Source organism: Zootoca vivipara, chromosome 6 (assembly GCF_965207765.1).
Source record: "Zootoca vivipara chromosome 6, rZooViv2.hap1.1, whole genome shotgun sequence".
NCBI lineage: Eukaryota > Metazoa > Chordata > Lepidosauria > Squamata > Lacertidae > Zootoca > Zootoca vivipara.
Window position 1 is genome coordinate 64,272,054 of NC_142589.1, and position 16,431 is coordinate 64,288,484.

The following is a 16,431-nucleotide window of genomic DNA, read 5'->3' on the forward strand; positions in this document are numbered from 1 at the left end:
GAGTAGGCCTGGAGCCAGCTGCAAGGATCAAGCTGTCTGACTCCAGGGAAGATCTCCATGGGGGGCCCTTGCTGGAGGAGGAGGAGGAGGAGGAGGAGGGTCGTGGTAGGGAAGGTAATGGGCAGCGGAGGTTTGGCAGGGTTAAGAAGGCTGGTTCCTCCTCCTCTGTGCTAAGAGAAACAGTGGCAAACAGCACAAGGAGAAGCTGTGCTCATCTGAGCAAAGGGGCTGCATTTATTGTTCGGGATAGCCATACCCTTTACCAGGTTTAAAGGTGCCATGATAGCTCCACATTGGGGGGGGGGGGTAGCAATCACTGTTTATCTCACCTTTGCATGATGAGCTGCAATAGCTCCAGTTCTCTTTTCTAGGAAACCATTAAAATAATAGAGTCCCGGCCTCCTTCTTTACCTCTGGTCCCCTTGAACCAGAGTGGTGGAGAACCTGTGGTCTCCACTTCCACCAGCCCCAGCCAGATCATGGGAGCCATTGTCCAAAACATCTGGTGTGCATCAGGTTGGGGAAGGCTGCCTTAAGCAATGGCACATAAGGTCCACAACAGAGTTGATGTGGGAGACCATATTTATTTATTTGTTGAATTTATATCCCGCCTTTCTTCATCCCCAAGGAGCCCTAGGGCAACAAACAGGCACACAATTTAAAATCAAAAGCAAAGCAGAAACACTATAAAAGCAATTACAATTAAAAACACTCTAAAAGAAATTGTAGTTAAAAACATTCTTCCATCCAATGATCTTGAAGTTCCCGGGAATAGTATTCTTCAGCCACCAAATGCCTAAGTAAACAGGAAATGTTTTCAAATTCCTCCTGAAAACGAAGAATGATGGAGACAGGTGTACCTTACTTGGGAGCGCATTCCCCAACTGGGGAGCCACCACTGAAAAGGCCCTGTCATGGGTCAGCAGCAATCAGGCAGCTCCCAGCTCACCAACAAGGCATCACCTGCCAATCGTAGGCTCTGAGATGGTTGGTATTTGATATCTCAACATTGCTCCTTTCCCCCCAATTTCCCCAACCTGCCCGAAAGGAATGTAAATCTCTGCATAGCAGGGGAAAACTAGCAGATTCTATGTGTGCCAATGTCTACCCAGCCAAGCAAGAAGTATAATCGCAGCTCAAGAACCGCATTCTAGCCAGCCCAAAGCGCTTGAAGAGGGCATTGCTGAATGTGTCCTGGGAAGCAGGGGGGAGGCTAAGGAAAGTCCTAAAGGCCAGAAATGACCTCTGCCCCTAAGCCTGAGGTTCCTGACCCCCACCTTGCACCAAAGCAGAACCTGGTCTTGCATTCTTCCTTCTCCAGCTAATAAAGCAGCCATGATTCGGCCCCCGCTCCCAAAGCCAAGCAAATTAAACAGCTTTTCCAGAGAGACAAACTGCTGGTCCCTGCCAAGCAGCATGCATCACTCGGATGAAGAAGGGGGAGATCTTGAACTCTGAAAGAGGTAAGATCCCAAAGCTGTGTATTTTTAGTTAGTGTCTCTCCCACTCCTGCAGAAGCAGGAGGATCTGGCTTGATTTGTGGGAGTTCAAGTTTATTTAACTGGGCACATGTCAAAAGGTGGTCTCTGTCCCGCAGGGAGTTTTGGGAAAGGGATCAACAGAAGAATAAATAATATATAAATAGGAGCCAAGGACTGCACTTTCCCAGAAGCTGCTAGGGCCAGGGTTGAAGGAAAAATGTGCCCCAGTTTGCATTTTCATGCATAGCTACATTATTATTATTATTATTATTATTATTATTATTATTATTATTATTATTATAGTTTTATTAAAATTTATTACCTGCCCTTCACCCCAAGGTCCCAGGGTGGGTTACAGCAATTACAACACACTAGTTATACTAAAACACAATATTACACATAAAATTAAAAACAATTTAAAATTAAAGGCATAAATCGTGTCCTAAAACATATACCCCAAGTGTCAAAAGCTAGGGTAGAGAGGTGTGCCTTTATCATTTGCTGAAAGCTGTATATTAATGTAGGTGCCCGGCGCACCTCTGCAGGGAGGGAGCTCCACACTTCTGGGGCTGCCACAGAGAAGGCCCTCTCCTCAATCCATCGCCAAATTTGAAGGTGGCAGAACAGCCAAGAGAGCACCCTCTGCTGATCTTAGCACCCAGGGTGGAGTGAGTTAGCCACCTGGGCAGCAAGTGTTGGGAGGTAGAAAAGGTGTTGGGGAATAGTGCTCTGTGCCCCTCTAGTGAGTCTTTTGTCCTCGGATGCCCTGTCCTGTTGCCAGATTGGTCGGCTTCTTTACAAGCAGTGCAGGGAGGTGCCCTATTCTTCACCTCAGTTTCTAGGCGGGAACCAGGAGCGGGTCGGCAATAACTCACAAGGTGTCAGTGAAGTTAATTCTTTAGTTAAGATAAGATAATCTTTATTGCCATTGTCCCCTCACGGGAACAACGAAATTACTCAGTTACCAAATCCACTCAGATAAAGCATTCCACATAATCCAAAATTACTACAAAACCCTAATTTAAACAGTGCAATACAGTACAATATAACAAGTAAAATAAGATGGCTTCAAAGTCCAGACTTTCCATTCAAGGCCAAAATCGCTCTAGAGAAGAAATTGTTCCTGAGACGGCTTGCTCTTGCCTGCATTGTTCTATATCTCCGTCCCGATGGCAGGAGCTCGAAGAAACGGTGACCAGGGTGCATTGAATCTCTTGATTTGTCTAGTGCTTTTCTATGGCACCTGGTGGTATAGATAAGGTAGAGAGAGAGCAGCCAATAATGCTCTCTGCTGTTTTAGTAATTCTGCACAGCCCTGCTCTATCCTGAGAAGTACAGATTCCAATGAAACGAAACAGGCCTAGTGAGCACAGCAACTCTTCCCAGTAGGCCTTGCCCCCAATGAGGCAGCTTCGAGGACTTCCCACCACTCCCTAAGGCTCCTCCTCCCCTGGTTCCTTCCCTAGCAGCCTAAGGCTCCTTCGTCTTTTCTCTCTTTACTCCACCCTCTTCATTCCTCTCCGTGTTCTGGGAGACCGGGGGGGGGGAGGGCTGGCCACAGCAGGATTGGGACGATTCCCTGGCTTCTTCAGCAGCCTGCCTCCTCTCTGCCTCTTGTTCCCTCTCTGCTTCTGCCTCTGAATCTGGACTGCTCTCTGCCACAACCTCCTCCTGCTCACTAAACCCTTTTACCACTTCTGCTTCCAACACCTCCTCCTCCTAGTCTGCTCCTCCTCCTCCCTCTGACCACTCATTGTCGTCCCACCACGACTCCCCTGGCTTTGTGCCTTCTTCCCTTGGGGGTTCCCTTGTGAGTCCTCCAGCTGCTGCCTCCCCCAGTTCCTCTGCATCCAGCCAGTCCATGACACTCAAGCAGCAAAATGTATTGGGTTGGTGAACACGAGTGGATTAATTTCTTGCAGAGTGGTGTCAGCGCATTGTCCCTCTGTTCCGTTAGGCTGCTTGACTGGGTTTCCTGTTTTGAGGAGCGGAGGTGGGGCTGCTAAGCACATTTCTGCTTGGTAAATGCCTCTTAGAAGTTTATTTGGAAAGCTTGGCACGGGAAAGGACTTGAGATGTTCCAATCTCCTAAACCTGACAGACAAAACTCTGCCAAAAACATGAAGTCCCACGAACAGTTTACATTACACTTTCATAACTCCAGCTGCCTTCCAGCCCTTGCCCATTCTCTCATAACAGCTTTATTAGGTAAATCATGACTCCCATTTTTGCAGGGAGTGAATCCAAGCCTGAGAGAGAGGCTGTATATTGTGCAAATGGCAGAAACATTGCTTAACTTAAGAGCGCTTCCCAGTGAAGTGAACATTCCTTCCGATTTGTTTGTGGGCAGATTAGATGACGTTGCATCAAAGGCAGTGTGATCGAACACTTTCTTGTGCATCCCCCCGTCACTTTTGTTACCACAAACGTCCAGACTTCTGGAGAAACAAGTTTGTTGATCGAGGCCTCCCAATCGACGACGATTGCGCAACCTGAATTTGCAGGCATGCGACTGAATCCCACCTGAAATCAGGTTGGAAGCATGCCAAGAACATTGTTATGAGATAAATGCTGCAATCTTGCTCCCACCTCCTCCTTGAAGAAAGGCAGCAGCAAGGGATTTTTTTTATAGACAAAAGGACAAGAAATTGGGGGCAGGGAGCATGACAGAGGTGTGTACCAGATTAAGCATGGCGTGAAGAAAGTGGATAGGGAGACATTCCCCTCCCCACCTTATAAAACTCAGGACCATCCAATGAAGGACAAAAAAAATTAAGCACTTCTTCGCACAGCACAGAGAAACAACCTGAAGGAGCATCTCCACCCCCATCGTTCAGCCCAGACACTGAGGTCCAGCACTGAGGGCCTTCTGGCGGTTCCCTCACTGCGAGAAGCAAAGCTGCAGGGAACCAGGCAGAGGGCCTTATTGGTAGTGGCACCTGCCCTGTGGAATGCCCTCCCATCAGATGTCAAAGAAATAAACAACTATCTGACTTTTAGAAGACATCTGAAGGCAGCCCTGTTTAGGGAAGTTTTTAATGTGTGGCATTTTAATGTATTTTTAATCTTTGTTGGAAGCCGCCCAGAGTGGCTGGGGAAACCCAGCCAGATGGGCGGGGTACAAATTAGTAATAATAATAATAATAATAATAATAATAATAATAATAATTTGCTCTAAGAAGATGTAGCCATTGGCACAGACTTGGGTGGCTTTAAAAGAGGTTTAGACAAATTTGGGAAGGCTATTGGCCATGATGTCTATGTTCTGACTCCCCTGTCAGAGGCAATATGCCTCAGAATCCCAGTTTTTGGGTATCACAAGGCAAGAGAGTGTTGTGCTCAGGTCCTGCTTCTGCGCTTCCCATAGGCACCTGGGTGGCCACTGTGAGCACAGGATGCTGAAATAAAAGGCCTTAGGCACTGGAGCAACACACGCTATACATTTGGAGCACATGACTGGAATAATTCTGAAGGAATTCTGGGAACTGTAGTTTGTTGAGGGTGCTGGGAATTATAACTCTGTGAGGGGATAAGCTGCAGCCCCCCAGGATTTCTTTGGTGGAAATCATGTGCCTTAAATGTTCTCTAAATGTGTGGTGTGTGCACAGCCCAAATGTCTTGGCTGTTGTGGGAAACGGAAATGGGTGGTTGCTAGGTGTGGCCGCTGAATTCAATTCCCGCTGCTATTGCTATAAAGATGGCAGCAAAAGGAGAAATAAAGGTAAACGGGTTGGGGAGAGGGGAGAGGGGGAGCCAAAGAACAAATGGAAGGAAGCAAATGGATTCTTAGCAAGTTAATAATAACAAAAACATAATTTATGCCAAATAAGTAACTAAGTTAGTGCAACCTTTAATCATGAAAACAACTGTCATTATGAGATAATTTGTTTCTTCTTGCATGGTCCTCGCTCTGGGTCTAATTAGGACACACAGCGGTAGGGAGGAGAAATCAGAATGAGGCAACTCCCCTTTTGGGGGAACCTTTGAAAAAGAACGTTGTCTTTTGTTGTGAGATAGGGCAGGGCGTGCGTCAAGGGACTGGCTTGGCTGGGCACCTGCCTATCTGCCACCTTTTTTCCTACTGGTGTATAAAGCCCTCTTATGCAGTGGCAGCTGGTGCCCATCGGGACTGGTGGGGACAAAGGGCAAGGAGGCCAACTGGAGGCAGAGCCAGATCAAGCGGCAGATTCAACATACCTGTACTTTAGTTTTTCTTCGTCCTCCTTCCTGCTGAGTTCTACAGGAGCAGCACCATGACTGCCATCTGCCCTGGACACCGAAAGCACTACTATGCCACTTTTAAACAGCTGTGACTTTCCCCAGAGCACCCTGGGAATTATTATTATTATTATTATCATTATTATTATTATTATTATTATTATTATTATTATTATTATTTATTGGCATATATTTATTTATGCCCTGCCTTTACCCTGATGGGATCCAAGGTGGCTTACATATAAAAATGCTAAAAACATAGAAAAACAACAACTAAACAGAGGTAGAAGTAAAACTACATACATATATAAAATCTATTAAAACCATACAAATAATTACAATAAAAAACAGCACAACCTCTTATTAAAAGCAGTCGGTTCCCCAAAGCCCATTGGGACAAGAAAGTCTTCACCTGCTGACAGAAGGACAACAAGGAGGGAGCCAGTCTAGTTTCTCTGGGGAGGGAGTTCCAAAGTCTGGGAGCCACCACCAAGAAGGCCCTCCTCTCCCATGTCCCCACTGCAGTTGATCAGGGTGCTGAGAGTTGTCTGGAGACCCCTATCCCCTCACAGATCCACAACTCTCAAGAGTTCCCTGGGAAGAGGGATTGATTGACAAACCCTTCTGGTTCAGCACCGTTCAGTTCCCAGGATGCCTTGGGGCCAGGGCTGTTTAAAGTGGTGTGATACTGCTTTAAATGTATAGTGCAGATGTGGAGGGACAATGTTTCTCATTTCCTGTTAATTTCTTTAAAGCTAGAAACCTGGAAGCCTCGCCTATATCCTCTTACAGCAGGGGTAAAGGAACCCATCAACTCAGCCCAGGGTTGTGCTCCTTGAGAGGCATAGGATTCTGCCAACGACTTGCTTAACAAACTGCAGTTCCCTGGAATCTTTGTGGGGGGGGGGGAACCCATGACAGTTTGAAGTGGCATGAGGCAGCTTTAAAGGTGGATTGCAGGTGGGGCCTGAGACCAGGCAGCAGAGGCAGGACTGGCTTTTACTAAGGGCAGACTGAGGATGGTGCAGAGGCGTCTCAGTCACCCTTATGGACCAGCCTCCGCTGCCTAGATGATTTTAATCCAGGGCATCTGGGAAGCCGCCTCTCCCGCCCACTGGTCACTTAGATCTGTGGAAGGTGGCGCCATGCCACGTGTCCCTGCGGTAAAACATGCTGCGATTCCACATGCTTTTAGCGCCGTGGCTCCAGTTCCCTGGAATGTTCTTCCCTTAGAAGGGAAGCAGGCCCTCCCACATTGTTATGTTTTCCAAGTGCCTTGGAAACTTTTCTCCCAAGCCTTCCTGAATTAGCCTATTTTTGTTTCGGCAGTTTTTAAGTCCGTCTTGGCTTTCTTCTTTACATGCTGTTTTGTGATCTGTATGTATTGCAACATTTTCTGTTCTTTTATGCCGGTTTTCTTCCTTAGTCTTACTGTTGTTATTGTTTCTGTTTTGTGATCAAGCGGAGTTGGTTTTTCTGTGCTAGGTGAGGCGGGGAGGCTATTGTTATTTCTTACAATCACAGAATTGTAGAGTTGGAAGGGATCCGAATTGTCATCTAGCTCAACCACCTGCAATGCAGGAATCTCAAAGGGGGCATCCGTGACAGATGGCCATCCAACCTCTGCTGACAAACCTCCAAGGAAGGAGAGCCCACAACCTCCCAAAGGAGAGCGTTCCACTGTTGAACAGCTCTTACTGTCAGCAAATTCTTCCTAATGTTTAGTCAGAACCTCCTTCCTTGTAATGTGAGTCCATTGATTTTGATCCCACGCTCTGGAGCAGGAGAAAAACACATCTTCCATGTGACAGCCCTATAGATATTGGAAGATGGTTATCATATCTCTGCCTCCTCTTTTCCAGGCTAAACATACCCAAGACTCTCAACCATTCCTCATAAGCATGGGTAGGCAAACTAAGACCCAGGGGCCGGATCTGGCCCAATCGCCTTCTAAATCCGGCCCGTGGATGGTCCGGGAAATCAGCATGTTTTTACATGAGTAGAATGTGTGCTTTTATTTAAAATACAGGTACATCTCTGGGTTATTTGTGGGTTATATGAATTTGTTCATATATTTTTCCCCAAAAATATAGTCCGGTCCCCCATAAGGTCTGAGGGACAGTGGACCGACCCCCTGCTGAAACGGTTTGCTGACCCCTGGTCATAAGGCTTGGTTTCCCCATGACTAGATGACCCTCGTGATCTTTTCCAACTCTTCAATTCTATGATTTCCATCCCTCTGCTTTTTTGTTTCTTTCCCCTAACAGATATGAAGCATTTTGTAGTCACTGAGCATGCTCAGTTCTCATTAGGTTGAGGTGTTTTTTTGGGGGGGCTGCTCCCCCAGTTCCCCTTCCCCACTTTTTAAACCTGATACATCCCTCCGCTTCTCATTGGCCCTGGTTTGGGTCCTGTTGGTACTCACATCTGGCGTTTTGATATTTAAAGGTATACAGAGACAAGACTTGTTTGGGGGCCCTTGGTGGGAAGGCAGTAATGAGGTAGCTGTTGATTTTTCACAGAAAAGAGAGCAAACCTCTTTCTACAGTGGTTTATACTCTCAGGCAATCATGCAGCTGGACTCCTGTGTTTTGACTGCGCTGTTTTTTATTTGATTTCGAGATTGAGTAAAGCGAAACCCCCGAGTCTGCTGGCAACCTGCCCAACTATCTAAGCCAACTCTTTAGCTTCCAGGAGGGCAAGGGTTTTTGCTGATTGGAAATTAAAATGAAATGAAATGGGCTCTGCTGATTAAAAAATAAAATGGATGTTCTCCCCTTAGCATGACTCTTGAGCTAGCCATCATCCTGTTCAGCTGTATGATATCCCATCTCCACATTACGGCTGCAGCACTATGTGGTAGATCTCGCTGTAAAGAAGGAGTGTGTTGTGGTGAGCCGGTGGGATATTCATAAAATCACCATAGTTTTGTGTTTTATGTGTGCCTGCCCCCCCCCCCACATCATGTTTGTCGCAGTGCTGGAGAACTGGAAGGCACAGCATTCAAAGAACCAGCTGCAGCAAAATGTTGCAGTGTAGTGTTCTCTTGTACAATCTGCCAGCTTCTATGAATCTCCAGTTCCATTTTTGCTTGTTTCTCCCTTACTCCCCCCCCCATTTTTTGTTGATACCTCTACAGTGCTGTGATTTGCCTAGCATTCTGATATCTCCCTCTCTTTTTTCTGCTTTTGGTCCTATCACCACTCACCTGCTGAAAGGAGCGATCTCTGGGACCAGGGAGGAAGTAGGGAGGAAGCCCTCCTCCCAAATGGTCAAAGTTCACAGAAACTGGCCAGGTTGCCCCAAGGATGGGAAAGTGATGTTGCCATTTAAAAGAGGGAAAATGAAAATGAAGGGCTGCATGAGCAACTGAAATCTATTTCAGTTTCTCATTTTTCTTACATTAAGCTCCGTTCTCCGCCTTTATAAACCGGCCAAAACAGATTGCATTTTAAAAATCCACAGAAAGATTCACCAGCATTTTAGTGTGAATTTCTGCTCGTGTGCACATTTTTGTATGCAGTATACACATTTTTGCAAAGCGGTTTCTTATAATGCAATAAATTTCTGTCAATTTTCACACACACACACACACACACACACACTTCACTTATTTATATGCCCTTTACTGCATCATATGCATTTTTGCACACATTTCTTGGTCAAATGTCTGCATTTATAAGTTCAGAAGTGCAAATTTCAAAGGATGACCATGTTTCATAGCACTCGTGGACTTCCAACGAAGCTGACTTTTGGAAGACTATGCTGTGCACAGTCATAAACTATGGAACTCTTTCCCATAGGAGGCAGTAATGGCCACCAACCTAGATGGCTTTAAAAGATCAGACAAATTCATGGAGGAGAGCAGTGGCGTAGCACTGTCTGCTGGCGCCCAGGGCAGGACAGAGCACACTAACTAACCCTGCCCTTGCCGCTGCTGGGTGGGAGGAGGGTGAGCACTCTCCACATCCCTATTCCCAGGTTAGGGATGTGTTGGGTTGCAGCCTGCACCACTGCTTTATTTTTCTATTTAAAAGCCGTCTGTGGGGTCAGAATGGCAGGAGTATTTCTTTTTGGGTCACTTCCTCTTGAAACGAACCAGGAGACAGAAAGTTTAGCTTAACACACTCCCAGCATTGGAGGGAAGCTGAGGTCGTGGCAGAGTAATTGGAAAAAAATGTGAAAGGAATGTGGCAAGAGACATTCAAAATCAAAGGGAGCAAAATGAAAATCAGATGCTTCTCTCCCTCTCTCTCTCTGGACATGCATAAGTCTTATTCCTTACATAGGATTTCCAGGGTGATGTATGAAAAGGCCAATAGGCTCAGCAACAGAGCATCTGCCTTGCATGCAGGAAGTTCCAGGTTCAATCCTCAGCATCTCCAGGAAGGGCTAGGAGAGACACCCTGTCCAAAACCCTGGAGAGCTGCTGCCAGTCTGTGTAGCCAATATTGAGCTAGATGGACCCGATGGTCGGACTTGCTATAAAGCACCCTCTGGTGTTCTTAGGAATTGTTAACTCTCCTTGTTTTTAAAGTAAGTTTCTAGCCCTCTCACTTGTGGAGATACAAGGAAACCCCATACAGGCAGGATGCTGCTACGAAGTCTTATTAAGAAGCTGCACAATGAGATTGCTTGAAACAGATCTGGCTACCTGTATTTATGGTCCCAGCTGTTTGGCAGTGATTCTCTGCCTTCCACCACCCAGCCCTGTAAGGCCTCCTCTTCACAGCTGGCTCGGTGCCTGACATCTGCACCACAGCATCTGCATCACAACAGCCACTCATAGTTATGGGAAATGCCTGCAGCCAGAATCCCGTTCTCAGGCTATATTTGAACTGCAAGAGTTTTCTCTCTCCAGCTTTTGGGAACCGGCACTTGGGTGTGTGTGTGTGTGTGTGTGTGTGTGTGTGTGTGTGTGTGTTGAGGCACTGGGGTTCCCAGCTCTGGAGTGGTTGGGAAGAAGCATCTCTCTGAGCCTTCAGATCAGTTTGCAGATGTTGTTAAGGAAATGCATGGTCTCCTATGCTAAACGTTCTCACCATCCATGGGGGAAAGAAAGCTTATTTATCATTTTTTGGTCAAGGGCTAGCTGAAATCAGCTGATAAATTTCCCTCGGAAAGAGAGCAATCCCAAACAATGTTTAAGTCATAACAAACGACTCGAGGTCTTCAAAGCAGTGAGGCAAACCATTTTTTCTTTTTTTTTAATAACCCTGCTTGGCATGTACATACCCAGTGATTCAGGACGGGGGATGAGGCAGGGAGGAGAAAAAGTCACCAATTAACTTGCAAGATTTTGACTTTAAAATGTTTTGGCTTTCTCAGAGCCCAGAACATGAGATTGACAAGAAAACAATAAGAATCTCTTTAAAAAAAATAAAATTGTTTTACTACCAGGGGTGGGGTGGGGTAGATACTGCAGGCAAGGTCTGATGTTTAGCCCCAAAGAGCTCTGAAACTAGCATCTGTGTATAAAAATTATAATCTCGTGACTTTTAAAACTAGACCTGTGCTATTTTAGGAGGCACCAGTTTATTGTTTCTGAAACCTTAGCAATTGCCCCATTCTCCCCCGCAGTCTTACCATCTATGTTTCCAAGGGAGGCTGGGTGGGTTTGGGTGTAGTGAGGAGTACCAGCCCCCACCAACCCCCCCCCCCGCCCGCCCCATTGCAATCCTAAGTCTTCTTTCCATTTCTAGGCAAATAGTTCTTTTCACGCACAAACAGAGTGGGGGGGGGAGTTGAAGAGGGGATCTTTATAAGGCAAGAATTGAACAGGCCCTTGAAGGAGGAAATCAATCCATTCAGCAGCATCTCAAAGGCATCTCTCCCCTGGCAGGAGACTTGGGCTTGGCCACTGGCAGACTGACTAAGCAGCCGCTGCTGCAAAACATTCATTTCAAAGTATCTATATACACGTTCGCTCCTGGCAACACCCGGCATGACATGGCAAATCCCAACGGCACACGCCGTCTTCCAATGCGGAGTCAGTTTCCACAACCCGTTTCTGCAACAACCTCCTGGGAAGGCTCCCTGCTCAAGCCACTGATAGGCTCCTTCGCTGGCTCCAAAAGCCTATCAGAAGACTCGCCCCGGCTTTCCAGTTTTGCATAGTTGACCAGGCCAATGTGGTCGAGTCTAGGCCAGCTCCTGTGCTTCCTGTCTTTGACTGGTGCCACTAACACTACCCCCGGCTGGCCGAGATCCAGGGACTTGGAGTGACCTGCATTAGGGATCTGAGTGTCCGAGCTGAATGCCCTCTTTGTGCGTTCGGGGTTCAGGAGTCTTTCCACTGAGGTGGCTGAGGAAGGCTCATCGTTATCCATATCGATAACCACGTGGCTGCCTCTGAGCTCACTTCTCCGGGGAGCCGCAGCATTGCACCCCGGGAGGACAGTCCATGACAGCCTCAGCACCTCATCCTTCTCCTCTGGCAAGTGGAGGCAATTGCCTTCCAAGTCCCGGATGGCTGCTCGAGAAACACGCTGGCTTTCGAGGAGACAGTTGTTGAGTTTAATGAGAGGCAGAGACAGAGCATTGACGGCCGAGATGACTGACTCCGCACCGCGGGCAAAAGGGAGGCCGCGGTTATCCAGCACGGCGTTGCCAGAATCCGAGCGGACGCTCAGGAGGGAAAGGGACGGCGAGACGCTCTTGTGGAACTGGGTGGTGGCCTGTAGCCTGTTTGAGTCGTAAGCCTTGGGCCACTTGGCGACTGGGCTGGAGCAAGACTGGAAGCCGCTGGAGGAGAGGTCCACCTCGTAGCAACCTTCCACGCATTCTGCGTTTGCCTGGAGGGAGGACAAGGTAGGCTTCCTCTGAAAGTAGCTGCTTGCTTGGCTGGTGTCCTGTGGGAGCCTCAGACTCATGGAGTAGAGCTCTCTCTGCATCAGCAAGCGGGTCTCCATGTCTCTGTTCTCGTACAGCATGGTGTTGGCGCAGATGAAGATGAAGAGGCCGATGCCCATGATGACAGGCCCAATGAGCTTCAGCTTCTCGCTGTGAGGTAAGGGGCGGGGGTGGGCCAAGGCCTTCACTTCCTTCTTGATCTCATCGGTGGTGCTGGCATTGCCCAGCTGGCTGCCGCCTCCGGACCTGGCACGGTGAGGCCAATAGCCGATGACAGCGATGGTCATGCCCACCAGCACCACTGAGACGCCCACCATCACAAAGGCTCCCGAGGTAGAGCGCATGCGCAGCTGGCCCTTCACGGTCACCTCGGAGGGGGCCTTGCGCCGGAACCTGCGCCGGTGCCATCGGGAAGGGGCGCTGGTGGGTGCTGTGGGCGCGTTCCCTGAAGGGGGGTGGTTCTTCATGGCTCTCGCGGCTTTAGCAGGGCCTCCAGCTGTCACCATCCCCATGTCGTCCGCCGGCCATCTTGACAACAAAGAGAGAAGGTGTTAAGGAGAGGGAGACATGGGAAAGAAGCAGAGGAGACTTGTCCAAACTCTCCCTCCACTGGGAAATAGTAGCAATAATACACTCACACCCCACCCCACATTCCTGGCACATAGGAATCTGCCTTCTACCAGTTCAGATGATTGATCTGCCTAACTCAACATAAGGATGGGGAATGTGTGGCCCTCCAGATGTTGTTGGACTCCAACTCCCATCAGCCCCAGACAGAGTGGTCAATGGTAGGCAGTGATGGAAGTTGTTGTCAAAAACATCTGGAGGGACCTGTCCCTGGTCTACACTGACTGGCAGCAGCTCACTAGGACTTCAGGCAGGAGTTTTTTCCAGTCCTAGCTGGATATGTCAGGGATTGAACCTGCGACCTCCTCTGATTCCCAGGTGTTCCACATGAGACTCTTTATGTCGGCATCGTGGGTTTGAGCCCCACACTGCGTGAAAGTTTCCTGCATTGCAAGGGGTTGGACTAGATGATCCTCACGGTCCCTTCTAACTCTACGATCCAATGGCCCTGACCTTTCCTTTGGCAAAGTTTAGCCTAATCTCCCCAAACACGGTGTCCTCAAGGTGCCCTACCCCTAAAGTACAATCCTCTCCCAAGATTCCCAGGTCATGGTTTGAAGGCATGTGATGCTGCCATCTTCTTGAAGCTAAGAAAGTCCTGAACTGGTCACTGCCTGGAGGGGAAACCACAGTGGAACACAAAGCATAAACCACCTTCATTTCTATGACTAAAGAAACATGGGATATAATATACACATTATCTCTGCATATTATGCATAATATATAAACAACAGGGTTATAGACTCCATTTTAAAAGGTGCCTTTAATTTTTATGTTCCTGCATCCCTCAAGAAGAGATTTACAAATTGAAACTTCTCTAGGCTTATGTTTTAAACGTAAAGGCAAGTTCTCTGCAGAATCTTTGCATATAAGACCACCCAATCCCCACCCAATTTACCCAATCTGCCAAGGGTGGCACAAACAGAGAAAAGAGGCGCTGCAATGGCCAGCAGAATGAAATAAGCAAAAGAGTTCAGGCAAGTGAGCCAAGCTGCATTTTACAGGAGTGAAGTGAGGGGAGTCACTGGCCAAACTAACCTATGAGGAAGGTCCTTCCCAAATGCAGCAACCAACCAGACAGTACCAGCAAAACTCAACAGGTGGCGTATATCTATGCCATTCGGTGATCATAGTTAAGAGGAACTACAGTGTGTTGGGACTTAAGCAACATGGCAAGCTGTGGCTGGTCTAAATCAGAAACAAAACCTTTCGGACCTCCTTGCACCTGATCTGCACCGGAGAAGATATAGGGGTGTGTGTGTGGGTGTAAACTCAGGGTTTCCCTAGGCTCATTCACGTAACACTAATTATGGTTATGTATTACATCTGAACCAACACATTCTTATTAATAAATTTCAGGAGTGGGTCCTGTTTTACTCATTTGGGGCTCAAAGTGGATCTCAGATCAGAAGCCATCGGGGCACCACTTCATTCTATTCAAGAGGCAGAAGGAGTACCAGCAATTCCAACAGAAAACTCCTCTTTTCCATGTTCTTCTTTTGAAGGTATTATTAGTCTCCCGGGAAGGAATTAAGTGTTTGAACTTTAGAATGAAAAGTGTGTTCTTGCCCCAAACTGCCAACCTACGACAATTTCTAGGAAGGATATTATATATATATATATATATATATATATATATATATATATATATATATATAATATGTCGGGGAGAGGCAAGATAACATTTCAAACTCAGCTAATCCTTTGGCAACATGAATTTAAGCCCTTCCTCTTGACGGAGCAACCCCCTGCGGCTAACCTTTGTCTCTTCCAGGTGCCAGCCAGCATTGGGAAAATCCACCATAACAGGCATTTCTAAGCTTGCCCTCAAATTTTCCAGAGATTATTCCCCGCTGCCTGCCCCACTTCAGGCTGCAGTGGCTCGAAATGTGCTTGTCCCGTCAGCCTGCTGCTGAGAATAACTCACTATAATTACCATCTGAGATGTGACCTACCTTAAACTGTTACAGTAAGCTGCTTAATCTCCTGCTGACAAGGTAGGTGGTACCAGCCCTTCCAAACTTTTTCTTTTTGCAAAACCCATGAGGCGCCGTTGCAAATTACCATCACATGTTGTTGGGTCAAGCAGGGACAGTCTCGTCCTTGAAATATTTCACGTCAAGGGGTCCTCTGCGTCAGGGTCCAAGCATCGCCATGAGGGGGGGGCTCAGATTCAACCAACTCACAGGCCACCCCCATTGGTACAGGCAGCCCCTAGTGCCTGCTTCCATACTGCCCTGGCTCTTCTCAGACTCCTCTCTTAGTTTTCCCCTGTTCCAAATGCGCACACAGGAGGATGCAATCGCAGAATCTGCCAGGGCCCTTTCAGGCAAGGCCCACCAACTGTGGGCGGCGGTCACAAAATGGCTGCCGCAGAGTTTATGGCCTAACGCAAAATGGCTGCCGTGGCAGGGCGCAGCGGAATGCAAAATGGCTGCCGTGGGTGAATGGCGAAGCCCAAAATAACTGCCACATCTAAAAGAGTGGGGGGAGAGCAGGACCACAAAATGGACGCAGGTATGCCCCCCCTCCATTAACAGAAAAGGCAGCTATATCAACCACCACTGCACTAATTCACAGAAAGAAACCCTTTGCCCCTGGGTATTGTGGAAGAGTTCATGGTCTTCTAGCGTTCCCAGTCATTTTGATGGAGCTTGAGCAGGGGAGCTTGCCACAGGGCACTATCCAAGCCACTGAAGTAAACGGGATAGCTGCAAGCACACGAGCTCTGGCACAATTCCCATTTGTTTCAGTGGGGTCCGCATAAAAGGACTTGCCGTTGGGATTATGCCTCATGGCAATAAACTGTTGTACAGCTGTTAACCGTCACACACTCAGCTGGTCCTCTTTTGCGAACAATAGCCTTGAATGCTTGACTTTAAGTTTCCCTGCATGCTATGGTCAAAGTCTACCTTGATTTCTGCCTTTCCTGGCTAGCAATGAGTCAGCCCCACCATTTCCCCTCTAGGGCTGGGCGACAGATCGAAATACTGTCCCAAACTTGTTTGAAGTCCATATAGTGTTATTGGTTTCATAATTTTTGACCTGGCAATATATTGTGAATCATGATGTGTGTGTGCTATGCAAAAAATCACAATGTGGGAAAAACCTGAAGCCAGCCAATGCCTCTATATTGCTCCATTCCTTATTTCAGACATTGTGATATATTGGCAATATATTGCGATATTTAGAGCTGGTGACATATCATTATGCTGAAAACCAGATATTGCCCAACCCTATTCCCCGCCTAGAT

At 47.5% G+C, this 16,431-nt stretch overlaps 1 protein-coding gene across 3 annotated transcripts in view; it reads right to left on the reverse strand.

The window, feature by feature from the left end:
• Positions 1-10,880: 10,880 nt before the first annotated feature.
• Positions 10,881-16,431, reverse strand: part of TMEM200B (transmembrane protein 200B) — a 32,537-nt gene continuing 26,986 nt past the window's right edge. For all 3 annotated transcript variants that reach the window (XM_035120387.3, XM_088672453.1, XM_088672454.1), the window contains one exon: positions 10,881-13,079. In XM_035120387.3, coding sequence (XP_034976278.1) covers positions 11,690-13,063 — 1,374 coding nt within the window. In that variant the 5' untranslated portion in view covers positions 13,064-13,079 and the 3' untranslated portion in view covers positions 10,881-11,689. The remainder of the gene's footprint in view (positions 13,080-16,431) is intronic.